Genomic DNA, 21587 nt, shown 5'->3' with positions numbered 1-21587 from the left:
CTCAGTGGCCCCTGACTAAAGAAAAGATACAAGCAGCCCATGACCTGGTCAAACAACAATTAGCAGAAGGACATATACAACCTTCTGTATCTCCCCATAATCCTCCCATTTTTGTCATCAAAAAGAAATCTGGTAAATGGAGATTATTGCAAGATTTAAGAGCCATTAATAATGAGATGGTTATTCTGGGACCTGCTCAATCAGGGATTCCTCAGTTGTCTGCTTTGCCAAAAACCTGGTATGTTTTAGTTATAGATATTAAAGATTGTTTTTTTTCAATTCCAATTCATCCTGAGGATAGTCCACGTTTTGCATTTACTATCCCTGCACTGAATCATGAAGGTCCTGATCAGAGATATGAATGGAAAGTACTCCCTCAAGGGATGGCTAACAGCCCAACTATGTGTCAAATTTATGTTAACAAAGTAATCCAGCCACTTAGAAATCAAAATCCTGAACTACAAATATTTCACTATATGGATGATGTATTATTAGCACACAAAGATAAAAACACATTGCTAGAATGTTATGCCACACTTACAAACTTATTAAAAAATTATAATCTAGAGATAGCAATAGATAAAGTACAATTAAATTTTCCAATTAATTATTTAGGAGTTCTATTATCCTCAACCATGGTCCGTCCACCAAAAATTCAAATACGAGTAGATCAACTCAAATCACTTAATGACTTTCAAAAGTTATTAGGAGACATAAATTGGATAAGGCCTTATTTAGGTATACCAACAGGAGAGTTGGGACCTTTATTTGATATCCTAAAAGGTCCATCAGATCCAAATTCACCCCGAATGTTAACGCCTGAAGCAAGAAAGGCATTAAAAATCATTGAAACATATATGGAAAATATGCATTTGGATAGAATTGATATAAGTTTGCCTTTATTATTTATTGTACTACCAACAAAAAATATTCCTACAGGAGTATTTTGGCAAGAAGGTCCATTATTATGGATACATTTATCTTATTCTCCTAACACTATTCTTACTAGGTATCCTGAGGCTGTAGGACAATTAATACTCAAAGGAATAAAAGCAGCAAAGGGAGTGTTTGGAATTTCTCCCTATAAAATTATTACTCCATATACTATGAATCAAATTGATGAGTTAGCTAATGAGTTAAATACTTGGGCAATAATCATGTGCAAATCTAATGTTTCATTTGATAACCACTTACCATCTAATCCTTTATTGTCTTTTTGGTCATTGCATCCTGTAATTTTTCCAAAAATGACAAGAAAAACACCTATCATGAATGCTCCAAATATATTCACTGATGGGTCAAATAATGGTACAGCAGCAGTAGTTACCCCTGATCAAACTTTTACATTTTTAGTACCCAAACAATCAGCTCAAAAGGTAGAGCTTAATGCAGTTTTACAAGCTTTTGTGATGTTTAAAGATTCTGTATTTAATTTATTTTCTGATAGTCAGTATGTAGTTAATGCTATAGTATCTCTTGAAGATGCTGGTAGGATTTCCCCTTCTTCTACTGTTTTCTCTTTGCTTTCCACTATACAAAGTCTAATCTGGGACAGAAAAGATCCATTCTTTATAGGACATATCAGGGCACATACAGGATTGCCTGGAGCCCTTAGTTTGGGCAATGATTTAGCAGATAAAACTACACATGACATACATATTTTCTCTACACTAGAAGAAGCTATAAATTTTCATAAAAAGTTCCATGTCAATGCTAATACTTTACAAAAGCGTTTTAAAATAACTAAGGAACAAGCTAGACAAATAATAAAACAATGTCAAAATTGTGTGACCTTTTTACCACAAGTTAATCTTGGAGTCAATCCTAGAGGATTGATACCTAACCATATTTGGCAGATGGATGTCACACACTTGCCAGAATTTGGAAAATTAAAATATTTGCATGTTAGGGTTGATACTTCTTCTGGATTTTTGATGGGCTCCCTTCATGCCGGAGAAAAAACTAAAGATGTTATAGCTCATTGCTTACAAAATTTTGCCACTGTGGGTGTTCCAAAACAGTTAAAAACAGATAATGCCCCTGGTTATACTTCTACCTCTTTTAAACAATTTTGCTCAACATTTGGCATTACTCATATAACAGGAATCCCATACAATCCACAGGGACAAGGCATAGTTGAAAGAGCTCATCAAACTATTAAAATGTACTTATTAAAGCAAAAAGAAGGAATTGGGAAGGGGTATATATTCCCCAAAGATAAACTTAAAATAACCCTTTTTACTCTAAACTTTTTAAATTTGGATTCATCAGGACTTAGTGCTGCGGAAAGGCATATGTGTCCAAAAAATGTACATAAGCCCAAGGTACTTTGGAAGGATATTCTAACAGGACAATGGAAAGGTCCTGACCCAGTAATTGTCTGGAGTCGGGGGTCTGTTTGTGTGTTTCCACAGGGAGAACAGCAGCCGATTTGGATTCCAGAGAGATTAACCAAGGTCCTGACCCAGTGATTGTCTGGAGTCGGGGGTCTGTTTATGTGTTTCCACAGGGAGAACAGCAGCCGATTTGGATTCCAGAAAGATTAACTAAAGCGATTTCTACAGACCAAAAAGAAGATGATTTGGCTCAAATCCATAACAACTGATATCCAAAACTCCAGTTTGGCTATTCTTACATCTGCAACAGAACCAGGATGCTTTTTTCAATATCTATTTTATTATTGCCCTTTGCCATATCATGAAGTTCTATTTTGTTTTTTGAGCTCATACAGACCTAGGTTAATGTTTTGCTGATCAGTTCTATTTTTTGACTATAGAGTTTTTAAGCATTGCAATGGAGATTTCACCTGTAAAAAGTTATAAGGCCTTTACTATAATGTTATGTGTTGTATGTATTATATTATGTGTGCACACTTGTGTTTTGTGTTATATGTTTGAATGTACGTATGTCCATATATCATATATGATGAACACTCATGATAAAATGGATCCAAATATTTTTTTTTCACGTGATTTATATGGTTTAATTTAAATTGGGTAAACAACTGTTGAGGATTGTTTTAATATGTAAACAAAAAAGAAGGTTAACAGATCTGTTTGTTTACTTTCACCTTTCCTTTTCATTATATTTAATAATTCTCTTAAAGATAATGTAAATTGTTAAGAAAATTATTTTCTTTTAGTGCCTTCTGGAATGTTACATAATTTTTTCTTTAGCCATTATTGCCAGAATTCCTGTCTTCATCCCAGTGCTGGTGAAGTCAAAGATAAAACCAATCTACAGCTTCTACAATAGCCATCACTGAACTGCTTGCAGAACTTGCCTGGACACATTGTGAGCTCACCTGTATGCATTGTGAACTATCTGTTGGTGCAGCGACTTGTGGTAGTGTTGGGGTATTTTTGCTGATGATGTCACCGGTGGTACAATTTTTCAAAGGAGCCCTCAATTGGCTTAATGTCATGGCATTTTGCATCCTCCTCTACTAGTGATGGTCTAAAATTTGGGGGCCAACAGAGGTGAGGCAAAGAACCTCACCCCCCCACAGGTGCAAAGGCCTATCCACAAGTATGGCTGTATGCTGGACCGGTAGTCAGTGACGGGTATGATCCAATTGCAGTGGTACTAACCTAAGACAGGAGGCTGACGCCTAGAGGTCAGTTCATCTGATGATGGGTAAGGACCATATGTTGAATTGGACTGCCTAACAGGCACGGTCCCTAAGCCACATGCTTGTTGTTTAAACAGAGAGGGGGAGATGTTGAGAGCCACAGCCAAAGGGGCCCCAGCAAACTTCCAGCTGCCAGCAAACTTCCAGCTGCTGGCTGATGATTGGCTCACAGCGGCCCCAGCAACATCTAGCTGATTGGCTCCTCGGCCCCAGCAACATCTAGCTGATTGGCTCCTCTGCGGTGATGCTCATTGGGCTGTTTCCCTGCCCTTTCAGACCACGGAGCTGCTCATTGGGGGACTTTTTTGGCTCTGCCCACGTGACCCAGCCAATCGGCCTCAAGAGCAGGAGGATTGTGGGAGGTGGAGAGAAGCTTGTGTGGGAGAGAGAGGCTTGGGGAAAGCCGGTGGTGGCAGTTGAGGCTCTGAGGGTTTTTCCTGAGAGACTATTTTGTTTGTCGTGTGTGGTTCTAAAAATAAAGTTAGTTTCTTTTGACAAGTGGCTCCTGATTGTGCCCAGCCAGACTGCGGCATTCATCCTATATAAACATAAATGGATTCAAAAGAGCTTATGACTCTGGACATGATGGCAAGAATGATAAAATTAAGTCTCAACCATGATGAAAACTCTTGGATTGCTTTCCGAGTTCTAACCACGTGTGAGAGCTAGACACGTTGCATACATCTTCTTATTGTTCCTCATAGGAATCCTATGACGCCAATTATTTACACCTGTTGTATAGACAGGGAATCTCCATAAATACAGTAAAGCTTCTATGTATAAAAATATGCTCATGAGAAAGATGTGGGCAATCTTTAGTTGAATGTGAAAGAACAGGTTCCAACATGTGGCAGGAGATGTTTGCTATTTATATAAATAGTATCAATCCCAGAAAGCAATAAGGAAAAACATGTGCAATAAGGTAGCAAAAAGCAAAAGAGGCAATTGATTACCAAAAGCTGTGCAGAGGAGCTGTCTAGATTTAAAAAGCTACAGAGGGATTGGGTCTGCAATGTGACTGACATAGGTTTGACCACAAAAAGTTTATAATCTCTCACATGCCCCCTCCCCCAAATATATAAGATAATGAAATTGTAAATGGCAAACAGTGGAAAACCAATTAATCCTGTGAAAGAACAAAATCAAAAGTTACAACACTCGGTTCCCCTCCCACCAAAAAAAAAAGAAAAGAAAAAAAAAGAACTTGCACAAACAGGAGATCCAAGATGGCGGAATACAGGCGGTCCTGTCTCTGGCTGCTCCGTGGCATGAAACCAAGAAGGCAGGCAGGCAGCTTCTCCACAAGGTCTTGCTTAGACTGAGTACAACATCTCAGAGAGTGTGAGAGGACTCCTATACAGCGGATTTTCACAGAAACCACCAGAGCTGAACCACCTGTGCAGAAATCAGAGCCTCTGGGCTCTAGTGAGTCTCTGGACTCTGGATCCAAAGCCCTCAGTGCTAAGCTCACACATGGCTCCCAAGCAGCCTAGCCACTACCTACCCACAGCAAAAGGCCATCGCCCAGCTCCCCCCACCTCACCAGACACCCCAGCACTGGAAGCAGACCGACTCCATCTTGGAAAACCTTCTTCACCATTTTGTGGTGGGCTGGGCTATCAGATCCATCGCCATCTGAGCAGGTACCTGACTTCCAGTCCCCATCCCCCACAGCAGTGGTAACTCTACACAGTGACCACCCAACACAAAAACAGCTCTCAGCTGGACAGGAGTGCAGTGAAAACAGGGCACTGCCCACCTGATGTGAGCCTGGGGGTGAGAGGTTCCGCAATTGGGACGTGATAAGTAAGAGAGGGGAGGAGACTAAAGTCTGGAGCAAAACAGAGAGACCAGGATCTGGGAAATCTCCAGACAAGAGAGGGAGACAATACCGGAGGCTCAAGTCAGATGAGTGGTCACAAAAAAAAAAGACCCGTGAGGTGCAATTTTTCTGCTGGGATTGGTGGGGAGCACTCCCCGCTCCTAGACGCTCCACACCAGGTCCAGTCTTCACACCCTGGTTACCTACACCATCCTAGAGGCCGGGACACCTACTGGATGAGACATCCCCACCTTCCGGATGAGAAGAGAAAGAAACGGATCTCCAAGAGTATTTTTTTTTTTAATAAGAACTGTAATGCATTCTGCTGTCATGTATTTAAACAAGTAAAATAAAATAAAATCAATAAACTAAAAAAAAAAGAACTTGCACAAACAATATGGAATCCAGAGAAAGAGATTGGCCAATACACACAAAATATATCCAGCCTCAGCAGTGTTGCAATGTAAAGCAATGTAGTTTCCCCTTTGACCTAGTGAATGTTTCTTTGCTCCTGTGCAAACCCAGCAAGACAGTAGATACTGTGGAATGTCCATCTCAGAGCTGTGTTGCAAAGTGGTATTTGTCAGCAGTCCAATAGTCTGATCTTTATAATGTAAAACTCCTTTGGATATGTTCTAATTTTATGGAAAATACGTTTCATTTCTTCTTTATTGAGTCTGATTCAATTAGACTTCTATTCCCAATGTATAATTGTCAACCATGATCCACACATTGTAGCTTCTAAAAAACAGTATAATTTTAACACATTAAATAAATTGCTAAGTAGTCAAGCACACAATGACAGGGATGTCTCAGCTAGGCTGGCTTGGTCCAGGTGACCTTAGGTAAATTCTGCCAACTTTCATTCTTGCTGAATATTCCTGCAGTATCTACTGGGGTCTCATACTCACCTGGATGGGGTCTCTGAAAAGAAGGTCCATGGGTGGGAGTCTGGATTCTAGCCTGGTGGATGGATACTGAAACTATGTCCCCAGACAAGCAAGCAGGAGTGAAGCCTTTGACCCCTAGCTTGATTTAGGACCCCCAAACAGACCACAATGTCCCTATCCAGCCCAAGATGCACACTCTGGGTGACAGCATCAGAGGCTCTACTGACAGCTCCCTCTCCTGCTCATTAGGTGAATCTCAGGCAGAGCTAGCATCTATTGCTGCTTGTCCATGAAGCTTCCTGCTTTCCTGAAGTCTCACCTCCTTTGCACTGTCACCCAACATTTAGTTACTGGCTGAGCATCAGGAAGTCTCAGAACAACTCTAGGATTTGTGAAAGAAGTGGGAGAAACACGGGGAAGAGGGGGTCAGAGCCAGAGATGGGGACCTTGGGGCAGAGAACAGAGCAGATGGTGTACGTGAGAGTCCTTCTCTGCACTGTCTTCTGCTGTGGCTTCTACTCACAGGCTGTGGCCTCCATAAGGTGGTGTCCACTTAGAGTAGGGACCTCTGTGGGAAAAAAACTGCAGAAGCACACATTGGTGTGTGTGGGTGTGTGTGCACGTGAGTGTGAGCATGTGTGCACCCATGCTTACATGTGCTTGCCTTTCGTTTGCTCATGAATGTGTGTGCCCATGTATGCTTCTGTTTTCTCACATACAAGTGTGCTCCCACATATAGCCATGAACAGAGTGTATGTGTACATATCTGTGAGCACACAAGTGTGTATATCAATGCACACATGCTTGTGAGTCAGGGTCATACACCTTCATAAATCATGGACATTAGCCAATCAGGGGCCTGTATGCAGCCACCTATCCATGACAATTGTGGCATCTCTGGCTGCCCTTCACATTGACCCAGCAGGTGGAGTTGTGGCCCTGGCATTGCACAGAGCAGCACTCCTCCACAGCTGGGGACATGAAGGACTGGGTCACCCAATATCCCAGCTCCATTCGGGCCTTGTCTCCAATCATCCTCCCCAACCTTAAACCCCCACACCTTCCCCCAGGCCATCCACCCAGGAGCCCACCAGATCAGAAATGGCTCTGGGACAGCACTCTCTAATCCTGAGCACCTCGGAAGAGGAGCTGGAAAGCCACAGTCCACAGGACAAACTCATTTACCCCTGTTTTGAAATGAGACATGAGTGGGTTTTATGTTTTCAAGTGGCTGAAAAAAATAAAAGCAAGAGCAGTAATTGTGACACTTGAAAATTGTATGAAACTCAAATTGAATAATTATTTTTTTACTGTGATTAAGACATATAATATAAACATGTAACATGAAATTTGCCATGTTAATTGTAGTGGAATGAAATACATTTCACAATTACTACAGTTTCCAAAAGTTATCGTCACTCCAAAGAGACTCTGTAACTATTGAGAAAGAGCTCTTCACTTCCCTCCCCCAGCCATGGCTCAGTTCCCATCTACTACCTATCTCTGCAAATTTGCATATTTTAGCTATTTCATATGAGTGGAATCCCACTAGATGTGTCCTTCTGTTTTAGTTTATTATTTAGTTTAATGCTTGCAAAGTTCACCCTTGCAGCAAGTGTCAGCATGTAGATTCTTTCCTTGGCTGAATGATCTGTGATGAACACACACCATGTTCACGCCAGTGTCTGTTGGTGGACACTGTCTTCCCCCATTTTTGGTTACTACAAATATTGCTGCTGTGGACACTGATGTACAAGTGTCTATTTGAGTCCCTGTTTTCCATTCTTTGATGGGGTGGAGTTGTTGGGTGTAAGATAATTCTGTTTTGAGGAACTGCCCAAGCGTTTTCCCCAGTAGTGGAGCCATTCTCCATTCCTGGTGGTAATGCGTGAGGATTCCTGGTTCTCCCCCTTCTCATCAACATTATTATTTTCTTCCTAAAAGTTTATGTTACTTTTGAATTATTAGTCTATTTTTGATTGATGATAATTTTATGTAATTATGAGTTATAAAATGATATTTTGATATATGTATACATTTAAGTAGTGATTAATTCAAGGTTATTGGTCTATCCATCACCTTAAACAGGTATCATATTTTTGTGCTGAGATCATCCAAAATCCTCTCATCCAGTGATCTTTTATTTATTTATTATTTTGTTGATTTTATTATTTTTTAAAATACACGACAACAGTGGAATGCATTACAATCATTATTACACATATAGAGCATAATTTTGTTGTTTAGTCACCTTCATATGCAATGGAACAAGAGAGTGCATTCCTCCTGTCTGCCTGTACCTTTGTGTCTATTAAGCAACCTGTCTCCATTACCCTTTTCTATTCCCCTGTCCATTCACTGCTAACCTTTATTCTACTCTCCACTTCCAAGAAATCAGTGATTTTAGGTTCATTTTAAGGAATGTTAATAGTATCTCATTGTGATTTTGCATCAAATTCACATTTTGGTCTCCATAAGTCAAGTTTTATTGTGGGACACTCAAACCTGCGGAGGCATGAGGGACCCACAAGGGCAAAACCATGCTGTGGGACTCCCTCCAGAATAGGATTATTACACAGGCTGTCTTAACTGTCAAATGCATTCCCCCACAGGAGTATCATGCACAACTGTGTGTTTTAGTATCAACAAAAGAAAAGTCACTTGGTATGATTCATCATTTGAGGAAAAAAAAAGATTTTCAGAAGTTATGTTGTCCCATGAGATAAGTGTGAATTTCCAATATCTCTAATTCACGATTGAAAATAATTTTGAGAATGTATGTAGATAATAAAGAGGAAGACTGCTCAGATATCAGCGGGAGTAAAAGCTTAGCATCTGTATTTTATTATTCTCATAGAGAAGTTGAAAGTGAAGAAAGAGAAACTCCAGGAAATGGATAGAAGAAACAAGTCATATTTCAAAATTCTAAAAAAAAAAAATTCCTAAATTTTCACTATGAGGCTTTGAGCCCTGTGATCAAAAGCAATTTTTAAAGACCCACCAACATGGGATCTTTAATAATTTCTTCCCAAAAGAGTCTTCTCAGAGTGCTCTTGATGTCTTTATTCCTCAGACTGTAAATGAAGGGGTTCAGCATAGGGGTGACAAGAGTGTACATCACTGAGGCTGTTGCACTTGAGTGTGCATTTTGTGCAATAGAAGAACTAAGGTACACTCCCAGGAGTGTGTAATAGAATAAGGAGACCACGGAAAAGTGAGATGCACAGGTGGAGAAGGCTTTGTACTTGCCCTGAACTGATGAGATTGCATGGATGGAGGAAATGATCTTGGAGTAGGAGTACAGGATGCCAGTGAGAGGGCCACCTCCCAGCAGCCCTGCCACAAGATAGAACACCATATTATTCAAGAAAGTGTCAGAACAGGCAAGATAAACCAACTGATTAGTTTCACAAAAAAAGTGTGGTATTTCCATGTCTGTGCAGAAGGATAGTTGCAACGTCATTAATCTTTGTAACAAGGAATTGAGAGCACTTGTGATCCAGGAAACCAAAACTAGCAGTCCACAGAGCCTGGGGTTCATGATGACAGTGTAGTGGGTGACAGATGGCAACATACCGGTCATAGGCCATCACAGCCATGAAGAAGTTCTCCAACTCTACAAACAATGTAAAAAAGTAAATCTGCACGATGCAGCCTGCTTATGTTGTGGCCTTGCTCTGTGTCTGGATGTTCACCAGCGTCTTGGGGACAGTGGTGGAGGTGAAGCAGATGTCCACAAAGGACAGGTTGGAGAGGAAGAAGTACATGGGCGTGTGCAGGTGGGAGTCTGAGATGGTGGCCAGGATGATGAGCAGGTTCCCCAGCACAGTGACCAGGTACATGGGCAGGAAAAGGCCAAAGATGAGGGGCTGCAGTTCTGGGTCCTCTGAAAATCCCAGAAGAAGAAATTCAGAAATTTGTGTGAAATTCTTTGATTCCATGTGCTGTGAAGAGAAAAAAATTAAACATGGGTAGTTTTTGTAACTAATCCCTTTTAGGATGACCTCAGTGCTGTTCCTAGTTAGCAGATTTGTTCCCTAATAAGCTGATTTATTCCTAATTAGAAGTTTCAGTCCTTAACTACCTTTTCCTCAGCATAGTTTGTATTCTACCAATGAACAATCCTTCCATGTCCTTGAGGAAGGGGCCTTGAGTTCTGATCCTGTTCCTGGCCCTGGCTCTGCAATGGGCACAGGGTGCTGAAAAATAGAAGACCCTAAGTTTTCATTATGGAGAACAAATGTATATAGACAATTACTAAAAACAGCAACTCTTGGGGCTGGGGATGTGGCTCAGTGGTAGAGTGCTCACCAAGCACGTTAAGGCCCTGGGTTTGATCCTCAGGACCACATAAAAATAAATAAATAAAGGTATATTGTGTCCAACCACAGCTATAATTTTTTTTTTAAAGAAAAGCAGCTCTAGAAGAGAGTTTCTAATGTTTTCTCCATAAACTTATGATACCTATTGAGGAGCTAGATTTAAACATCAGAGTGTACCTAGATAAGCACATCACAAGGCACAACATGCATATGTGTAAGTGTTATGTAATGGATAAAATTAAAAAGAAACATCTTCATAATATGTCCTCATAATGTCACATGGTATAGTCAATATGAATCCAACTAGGACAGATCAGAAGGGAGGGAGATAGAGGGGCTGTTCTTCAGAGGGTCCAGGTAAAGGGGTCAAAGGTGACACTTGAGCCGAGGCCTGCAAGAGAGGAGGGCGCCCTGAGGTGGTCTGCAGAGACCTGGGCCTGGCAGGAGGGGTGAGCGGTGCAGGGTCCTGAGGACAGTGCTTTCTGTGCACATTCTCATTTCAAAGGAAGCCACAAGGGAAGAGCTGCCTCCTGGCTTCTGGGGAGATGTGGAGATTCTCAGGAGGGGCCTTTGTTCCCCTGCTTTCTCCTGACAGTTGCTGGAGGTGGTTTTATTGAGGGAACTGACCCCAAAGGAGTGGAACATACTTTATGTGGATGAGAGGATGAGTTTAGACACCTGTGAACTCTGGCTGTCCCTTCAACCCATAGATGTAAACATCGCCTCCAAGAGTGTCCCTGGGTCTCTATTGTTTCTTGTTTTCTTGATTTTTTCTTGGGCAAGACCATTTACCCTAAGGTCTACCCTACCAGAACATTTTCATATGCACAATATTATATCATTAGTCCTAGTACTATGTGGTATAGCAGGTGTCTGGAAATTAATCACCACATATAACTCTAACATTCCAACCGCAAACACAGGGCCCACATTTCCCCTGCTCCACTCCCTGACACCACAGTTCTAGTCTGTGTATGAGTGTGACAATTTTAGAAATCTCACGCTTGTAGAATCATGCATTATTCTACTTTCAAAGGTATCCTGTGGGCCAAAATGTGTCCCTCCTCATTTCTCTCTCTTGGATGGGATCAGGAGTCCGTATTAGAACAAGCTAAATTTAGCCAGATAAGTACTAAACAAGAAAAGAATGATTACAGGCCATTGTGCTAGATGAATGTAGAGGCAAAAACCTCAACAAAATAAAAGCAAAATACTTTCAATGACATGGTAAGAGGATTATTACAATTTGGAATAAAAGAACTGAATTGCCCCTGATCTATAATACCCTCCATAAAATCCTGCCCCTCTCCTGATATTTTGCCCTCTTTCCTCAGAGGACTTATCCCTGAGGACATTATAACATACATGCATTGGTTTCTGTATAGTCTACATTTGCCATTATAATCTAAGGTCCAAATGAGAAGATATTCTACAATTTTCTCTTCATTTTGTGTTTTCACAAATGTGGACAGTTTAATTGAAAAAAAATTAATAAATTTAGAGTTTCTGTAAGAAAAGAATAATCAGGTGAATAAATGGTTGCAAATCAACTTCATTAAATGAAATTAATGAAAATCCAACGTAAAATTTTCATCAAAAGAACTAAAATAACTATCACAATGATTCTCTAATTAAATATTGACAAAGACCTGGAAATACATAATAAAAAAGATACTTTTTTTAGGAGCAGTGAAAGATGTGGTATCCAAAGGTACGATTTCATCCTGTAAAAACATAAGTGTGTATATATGTGCTTAAGACACTGGACATAACGCCAGGAGCGATGGAGTAACAACCAAGGTTAGAGTGTCACCACCGCTCCCCTCATGAGTTCCCACCATGCACGTGGGCCAGGAGTGCTACCTGCATCTTCCCACCTATTCCCAACAGTAAGCCCATGGAGTCAGGTGCCTATTCCAACTGTGCAGAGAGAGGATCTCTGTTGATGTAACTTAACTCCTGTGTATGAAACATGCATATGAGAAAGATACAGGTGATCTTCACTTGATTGCAATGAAATATCTTCCACAAGAGGCAGGGGGTGATTGCTACTCATAAAAATAGAACCAACTCAAAAGCAAAAAGGGAGTAATAAGGAAGAACAGATAAGAAATGAGATGCAAAATGGTATAAAAGGGACTTAATTACTTCCGATAATGAAGAAGAACTTTAGTATAAAAAACAATGGAGGGGTGGGTCAGCAATGTGACCAACTCATAGGTTTGGCCACATGAAATTTATTAACTCACATGTTCTCCCTCGAAAGGGCAATACATATATAAAAGAATTAAATGCAAACAGCAATCTTAGTGAAAACAACTTCCAATTCTTCTCAGAGTTAAAAAAAATACCCAGTTCCCATAAAAGCAAAGTATTTGCAATTGCAAAGAGAAAGAAAAGGCTAACAAGCTAAAATAGACTCAGCCTTTGCAATAAAAATTGCAAAATAAAGCTCTTTAATTTTCTACACTAACGTATTAAGTAAGACTTATTTCATGTGACCACCTAGCATGAGAGAGGATGCTGTGAGATGTGTGTCCCCTGAAGGCAGTATTTGTAAGCAGTCCTAGTCTCACCTTTGTAATGAGTATGGAAATGGCTTGAATACACTCCAGGCTGAAATTAAAGAAAGAAATGACCTCACCTCACTGCACAACCTGCCATCCCTGAGACTCATTTTGCCCAACCTGTTATTGGGGAGCTCCCTGGATATGTTCTCATTTTATGGAAAATACTTGATACACTTTCCCAGTCTTGTCCAATTGGACTCTGATCTCATTATATAGTTGTCAGCAATGATCTAAGCACTGCAGAGTCTGAGAGTCCCTTCTCTTTTTAACATGTTAATCAGTGGCAGGTGGGTGAGTCAGCACTCAGCTCTCTCAGTTCTGGGCTGGCTGGGTCGATGTTGTCAGCTTCTGTTCTTGCTGAACATTTCCTGCGGGACCTACCAGGTCTCAGACTCACAAGGATGGGGTGTCTGAGAAGGTATCCTTGTGGAAGTCCTTGTGGAAGTTGATGGTGGAGACTGAAGCTCTGTTCTCAGACAAGACAGCAGGAGGAGTGAATCCCTAGCCCTCCATCCAAACTTAGGACTCCAGAACAAGCCACCATGTCCTGCTCAGCCTGTGATTGCACACTCTGAGGGACAAGATCAGGGCAGCTCCTTGTAGCTCCCTCTCTGCTCATTAGATACTGTCCTCTCGTCACTCCATCCCCTGAGTTCCTGACTTTCCTGGGGGATATTGGTCAGAGCAGAAAGTAAAATGTTCCTGATTATTCTATATTCCCAAGATATCAGGGCAATTAGGTGAATCTGGTCTTTGTTTTTCTTTCTCCATAAAATCCTCCACCTTCCAGAAATCTACACTCCTTAGCATTTTTGCGCAATCCTTAGCTACGATTTCCTCCAAGCTACTTGACTTTGCTAGATTCATGGACTGACCAAGCACTGGCTTGGAGGGACACAGCCCCCAATGCCTTCAGAGAATTGCTGTTGTCTCTTCATCAGGGAATAGAACAGTGTTTGTTATAAAGTCTTGGAAATTTACCACAACGCTTGAAATCATGATGCTTTTTACAAAGCACTTAGTTATTTCATGCTTGGAACTAAAGTTAAAAACTGTCATTTGAAAAAATAGAATATAGTGTCACAGTTTGCCTTGGAAAAAATTGTCATTCATGCCTTTATTTATAAAATATTAGGCAATTATTAGTGATATACTTAGGTATTTGTGTGTGTGTGTGTGTGTGTGTGTGTGTGTTTGTGCAAGTGCCTGCAGCATGGACTGAAGTTAGAATCTTACACGAATTGTTTCATTTAGTTTTTATAGATGTATATTGTATGAGGTCAATAGTGTCATGACTCATTTTATATTTGTATAAATGGGGACCAGAGAGGCTAATAGATCTGCCTCCAGTTATGAACTGAGTTAGAATGAGCTTGTTCCCTGTTCTCCTGCTCCAGGGTACCGGTCTTCCACCAGGCATGATCAGGCCTGCTGGAAACGGGTGGCAATTGATGAGGAAATTTTGGATTTTTATCACTTGGGATTTATACAGAACCTAGGAGGTGGAAGCCTGGGATCCTTCTCAGTGGCCAAGAAAGCACAGGACACCACACATCAAAGTGTTATTTTACACAAATGTCAACAGTGGGGAGTTTGAGAAATACTTTTCTGACCAGAATGTTTCCAATTTCAGTGTGAATATGAATCACTTGGGGGATCTGGTTGAAATTCAGGTTGTGATTTGACAGGTTTTTTGGTGTGGCCAGAGGTTGTGCTTTTGCAAGAGTTGCCAGTCAGGCTACAAGAATGGTAGGTGGACCATTCTTCTTCTCCTTTCTTCTTCTTCTTCTTCTTCTTCTTCTTCTTCTTCTTCTTCTTCTTCTTCTTCTTCTTCTTCTTCTTCTTCTTCTCCTTCTCCTTCTCCTTCTCCTTCTTCCTCTTCCTCTTCCTCTCCTCCTTCTCCTTCTCCTTCTCCTTCTCCTTGTTCTTCTTCTTTTGTTTTCCTTTTTTGAATTGTGATAATGGCCTATAACAGAATGTTTTCAAGAACACATGCACTGTGGAGTGACTGCTCCAGCTAATCATCACATGCATCACTTCCTGTGGTTATTATTTCTGTGGTGAGACACTCGATATCCCTTCACCTCTGTTAAAGATTCTGTTGCTAACTATGGTCACCAGGTTGTAGGTCTCCTGAACTCTTCCTCCTGTCTAGCTGAACCTCAGATCCTTTGACCAACATCTCTCCGCACATTCCCACAAACCACATCAGTCCTTGGTGACCAACATTTCACTTTTTTTATATCCATAAAATTAAAGTTTTAGATTCCACAGGTGAGTGAGATCATGCAGCATTTGTCATTCTGTCTCACTTTCACTTCTCTGGGGACTTCCATTTCCATCTGTGTTGTCACAGCTGACAGAATTTCATCCATTTTTATGGTTGAACCATACTCCCCTGAGTATACATAAGATGTTTAATTCATCCATCCATGTAGCCAGACATAGGTGGATTCCATATCTGCTTATCTGAATAAGGCTAAGTGAATATGGAAGTACAGAAGTCTCTGAGACTAGCTTCATTTCCTTTGGATGAACATTTCCAGTGATGCAATTGCTACACGATTTGGTTTTCCCATTATTGACCACTGAGGCTATTGCCCAGCATCAGAGTCAAGTGCAGGCATTCTAAGGCCTTCTCCACCATGAAGGCCTTCATCACCTCAGTTCTAATGTAGGTGGTCAGGTGCTGGACTCTGTAGCTCAGCTTCTGCCTAAATAAGTTGACATTTGCCTCTTGAAGGCTTCCCTTGTGTGATAGGAAATGAAACTTGTTGTCCTTGGCTCCTTATCTACAAATTTGGTAGACTCCCCTTCTTCATGGAGTGTCTGTGTGAACTTACTCATAGGTTAAAGATCACATGAAATGACCTGTGGTGAGTAGATATCCCACAGATAGCAGCCATTGTGACCATTGCCTTGCTCCTCATTGGCTCAGGTCACTGTGACATCACAAGCGTTTCCTGGCACAGAAAGTGAGTCCAGCATTGAGTGTCTCCTGGGAGACAGGGAGAGGTGGTGCAGGGACATCCTCCCAGGACCCAGGCAGGCAGCTCAGAGCCTTGGTCTACCCCCCTGTGCTGTGTTGGACTCATGGGCAGCATCTCTGACCCACTCAGGAATGGTCCAAATAGCCACAGTAAAGGTTTTCAGACTCTTTTAAGTTGTTTTACTATGTTCTTCTCTTGGGAAGATCTAAAAAACTGATATTTCTTGGTGCATCAAATTATTTGTCCCTTATTTCTCATCTCATGTAAATCCATAGAAGATAATTCATAAACTTTTTTTGATGCCACCAGAAGTAGAAATGCTTTCCTCTCTGATTCTGCCCCTCAGAGAACTTGTTTTATATTTTACAATTAGTCATCATGCCCACATATTCTACAGGATGACTGACCAACTCTACCCAGGACTTTGGGTCTTGGCCCTGCCTTGCCTGATATGAATGCATGTCCCTCCTGTGTGACTTTGGAAATGGACAAGTTAGTGGTTAATTTTGGGGGTCTATTTGAGTGGATTGAAGGATGCCAGGAGAACTGGTAAATCTTTAGGTCTCTGTGCCTCTGGGAGAGTGTTTCCAAAGATGATTGTCATTGAGTCACTGGACAGAGTGATGAGTCTCCCTCCCCATGAGCAACTCCATCCAGACGTCTGGCCCTGCACTGAACAGGAAGACAGAACAAGGGGAAGCTCCCTGCTGATTCTTCCCTCTGGAGCAGGCATGTTCTCTCCTGCTGCAGCTGCTGGACATCGGACTCCAGTTTCTGGAGCCTCTGGACTCTAGCACTGGCCCCAGCTTCCCTCTGGGTCCTGGCGTCTCTCCTCCTGGACTGGCTGCTGCACCATTGTCCTCCCTGGTTCTGAGGCCTCTGGCTTCTTGGACTGAGTCACGTGATTGGCTTCTCTGGCTCTCCAGCTGCAGACAGCCAATGTGGAAACACTCAGCCTCTGTGATCACGGGAGTCCATCGCATATCTGAACCTGTGTTTCCATCTGTCACTCTCCACTTCCTCTGGAAAAGCCTAATGCAAAAGTGACCTGCATCAGGTAATAGGATGTGGGCAGACATGACCTGCTCCATGGGAAGAAGCTGTAAGAGGCTTGGGGGATTCCGCCACGGCCTCCTCTTCCTCTGTGTTGGAAGGGTGGGCTCCTCTCACGTGGGGGCCTTTTCCTCAGCCACCCTCCCATAATGATGACACACCTGGGGCAAACACAGCTGGGTCAGAGCCACACACCTTGAGGTCTGCACTTGAGGAAAGCACTCTGACTTGGAGTATGATTTGTTTTCTGCACATGAGAGCAACACACTCCCCAGGTGATCTTAGGTGCCTCCAAATCCACCCAGGCTGTGGCATGTGTCAGAAGGTCCTTTCTGCTCCTGGCTGACTGACCTTTTGTCCTGAGTACACAGCATTGTGTTTATGCAGGTGTCTGTTGACGGACACCATTTTCCTCACCTTTTTCTACTGTGTTGCTTTGGATCTTGGTGATCAAGTCTCTTTTGAGACCCTGTTTTTCCTTCTTTTGTGTGTATACACACAAGGTGGAATTGCTAGGTGATATGACACTTCTATATTTAACCTGAGAAGTTGCCAAACTCTTTCCTCCAGTAGCTATAATATTTATATTCCCAGGAATAATGGATGAGGATTCCAAATTATTAATTCACCAACATTGCTATTTTCCTTTTAAAAATTTTTATTACTTTTTAATTTTTAATTTTATTGTTATTGACCAATTATTGTATATATTTGGGGGTATACAATATGATATTGGATAAATATGGACTTTGCATAATGATTAATGAAGATAATTACATATTTTCACCTGCAACATCTATCATTTCTTTGTGATGAAATCAAAATTTTTTCTTCTAGCTTTTTAAAGATACATTTGATATACTATTAATTTTTGTCACCCTAGTATACAGCAGAACACCACAATTCTTCCTGCCATCTAACATATCCATTGACTAACTTCTCCCCTTTATCCCTCTTGCCTCTCCTGTCCAGACCCTGCTAATCACTTTCAGCTTCCATGAGATCCGCTTTTTCAGATTCCACCTGTCAGTGAAATCACATTGATTAGTTTTCCTATGTTCATTTGAAGAGCTGTGAAGTGCATCTCACTGTGATTTTGATTTGCATCAAGTCTAACTTTTGGTCTCCATAAGTAAAGTTTTATTTGGAGTCAGTCACACCTTCCCATCTGTGTGTTGTCTATGATGGCTGCCACCCTCATGGCAGAGCTGAGTCAGTATGAGAGACCATTTGGCCTGTGAAGCTCAAGACATTTATTATCTGCCCCTTCACAGAATTTTGATGGCCACTCCATTCAAGCAAGTAGGCAAGTTGGGAACCATGTTAGTGAATGTCTCTCAATCTCTCTCTCTCTCTCTCTCTCTCTCTCTCTCTCTCTCTCTCTGTGTGTGTGTGTTTGTGTGTCTGTGTGTGTGTTTGTGGGTGTGAGCTTTCCTAGGTAAGAGCTCCTTGGTGGATGTTAGATATGATAGATGAGAGTCCAGCACAGGTGTCCAAGTGCTCATCCTTGCAACCTATAACTGTGTTACCTGACCTTTAGCATAAAACTGTGAATGTTGTCTTTAAAGATTATAGTGAATGCCAAAAATTAAAATAGCTGTTTATTATAAATGCCCTCTGTTCTGTTTCCTTTGTTTATTGTGATGGTTAGATATTGTTGCATAACAAACATTTCTAAATGCTGAGAGTTTCATGTAATGGCTTTATTCAAATGGGACCTGATGGGAGGACTTATTCTGAGCTTGATTCAGTAAAAGTATATGCGTGTTTGTGCAGGAGATCTGTGGCCTGCTATCACAATACTGTGCAAGAATCCAGGATTGTTTGTAAGTTATGCTCTGGTTGGGATGATTGACATGATTCTTGAGTATGAAGGACATTTATAATGGATGATATTGATATTGCTCATTCACTACCCTTTTAGTTGTTATGAAAAAATTCAGAAAATTGTGGATAGTTCACTTAGAACAACAGAAGAATTCATTTTTTTTCTAGACAGCACTAGAAATTTTCAAGTAGAAATGGAAAATAAGAATTGCTCACCGATATTCAATGAGCAAAACCCCTTACACTTGTAGAGTACTCTTCCACTCTTTAGTGATTACTTACAGTATGAAATTCATATTTGCATAGCAATACAATATGCAATGTACAAGTCTATCTCATCACATTTAAGATCCTCTCTGATTCTGAAGTGAGATAAATCAACCTATTATTTCTCATTTACTTTCTGTTGTAGCCTTCTCTTGGAGATGGAGATTACATAACTGTTTTTTCCTGTGGTAATTGTAGATACAGCAGACACCAAGCTGCATAAGAAAACAGAATCCCAATAAAGAGAAAAAAGCTTCTGCCAGGTACAAAAAAAATTAAATAAATATATTGGTTAAAAACTCACATTCTTAGGAAGAGCAGACAAGGACAGTGAGATACAAATTAATGATGACTCCAAGATAAAACTGTTGAACCTGGCCTCTCCTCCAGGATAAAACTATGAAAATGACTTTCATTGTCAAGTGTGGGATTTTTCCACCTGAGGAGCACAGCACATGGCAAAGTATTTTTGTACAATCAAACCAAAGTTAACTTGGTATGATCTATGTCCTTAAAAGAAATTATTCTTCAGAAATTCATGTTTTCCCATAAATAAATGGGATTTTCCAATCTTTCCAACCCATGATGGAAAACAAATTTGAGGGAGTGTGCAACCAAATAACAGTGAATGCTATGCAGATGTCAGAGCAGAAATCTCATAAGGTGATTTAGATACCTTACATTTTTTTGGAGAAGTTAAAATCAAAGAAATGGAGATTTCAGAAAGTAAATAGGAGACAGGTCTCATTTCACAATCTGGTCAAAATATTGTAATTTCTTGCTCTGAGGCTTCAAACCTTGCAATCAGCAGTAGTTTTGAAGGTCCAGGATAATGGGAGCTTTTATAGTTTCTCAAAGAGTATTTTCAGAGCTCTCTTGGTGTCCTTATTCCTCAGACTGTAGATGAAGGGGTTCAGCATGGGGGTGACCACAGTGTACATCACAGAGGCTGTGGCACTTGAGTGTGCATTTTGGGTAATAGAAGAACTAAGATACACTCCCAGGAGTGTGCAATAGAATAAGGAGACCACAGAGAGGTGAGATGCACAGGTGGAGAAGGCTTTGTACCTGCCCTGTGCTGATGAGATTGCACGGATGGAGGATACGATCTTGGAGTAGGAGTAAAGGATACCACCGAGGGGGCCACCAGCCAGCAGCACAGCTGCAACATATATCACCAGGTCATTAAGGAAAGTGTCAGAACAGGCTCGGTGGACTACCTGATTAGGTTCACAGAAAAAGTGGGGGATTTCCAAGCCTGTGCCGAAGGACAGTCGCAACACCATTAAGCTGTGCAATAAGGAATGGAGAGCACTCATGACCCAGGATGCCAGCACCAGAAATCCACAGAGCCTGGGGCTCATGATGAGCATGTAGTGCAGGGGATGGCAGATGGCCACAAACCGGTCATAGGCCATCACAGCCAGGAGGAAATTGTCCAGTCCTACAAATAATGCAAAAAAGTAAATCTGTATAATGCAGCCTGCATAGGTAATGACTTTACTTTGCATCTGGATGTTCACCAGCATCTTTGGGACCGTGGTGGAGGTGAAGCAGATGTCTACAAAGGACAGGTTGGAGAGGAAGAAGTACATGGGTGTGTGCAGGTGGGGGTCTGAGATGGTGGCCAGGATGATGAGCAGATTTCCTGTGACCGTGACCAGGTACATGGAGAAGAAAAGCCCAAAGATGAGGGGCTGCAGTTCTGGTTCCTCTGAAATTCCCAGAAGAAGAAATTCTGAAATTTTTGTGTCATTTTGTGCTTCCATGTGCTTTGATTTACACCAGGAAAGAGAAAATTAACATCACTAATTTTTCTATCTGGTTCCCTTTAAGGCATCCCCCATGCCATCTCTAATTAGGAATTCCGGTCCCTGTCCACTTTTCACCAATGGATCATATACTATACAGTTTTATGAACAACACTTTTTTGAAAGTATGGGATATTAGTTGGGTCCAACCATAATTGCACTTTCTAGGCAGTAAGATTTTAAAATAAAATATTCTTGCAGAAAAAATACAAGTATGTAAGGAAATGAATAAAAATCAGGAGCTTAAGGAAGATTTTGAGAATTTTCACCATAAAGAAATGATACATATTTGAGCAGATAGATTTTAACTTTATGTTATGTCTACATGTATTAAAACAACACATGGCATCCCCTAAATACATAGAGTTTCACTTTATCAGTTAAAATATTAAAAACATATGGTG

General features: G+C 41.1%; 1 protein-coding gene and 1 pseudogene across 1 annotated transcript; both read right to left on the bottom strand.

Annotated features, from left to right (window-relative positions):
* Positions 1-9332: 9332 nt before the first annotated feature.
* Positions 9333-10284, bottom strand: LOC124087695 (olfactory receptor 7A40-like; annotated as a pseudogene).
* A 9930-nt stretch (positions 10285-20214) lies between these two features.
* On the bottom strand, positions 20215-21141 carry LOC124087834 (olfactory receptor 7A17-like). The gene has a single exon (XM_046436963.1). The coding sequence runs from the start codon at positions 21139-21141 to the stop codon at positions 20215-20217; it is 927 nt and encodes a 308-aa protein (XP_046292919.1).
* Between the last annotated feature and the right edge of the window lie 446 nt (positions 21142-21587).

This window comes from Marmota monax, unplaced genomic scaffold (assembly GCF_021218885.2).
Source record: "Marmota monax isolate L192 unplaced genomic scaffold, Marmota_monax_Labrador192_F-V1.1 WCK01_AAM20220418_F8-fsc00021, whole genome shotgun sequence".
NCBI lineage: Eukaryota > Metazoa > Chordata > Mammalia > Rodentia > Sciuridae > Marmota > Marmota monax.
The sequence above is the reverse complement of the archived record's forward strand: the minus strand, read 5'-3'. Positions and strand labels throughout refer to the sequence as shown.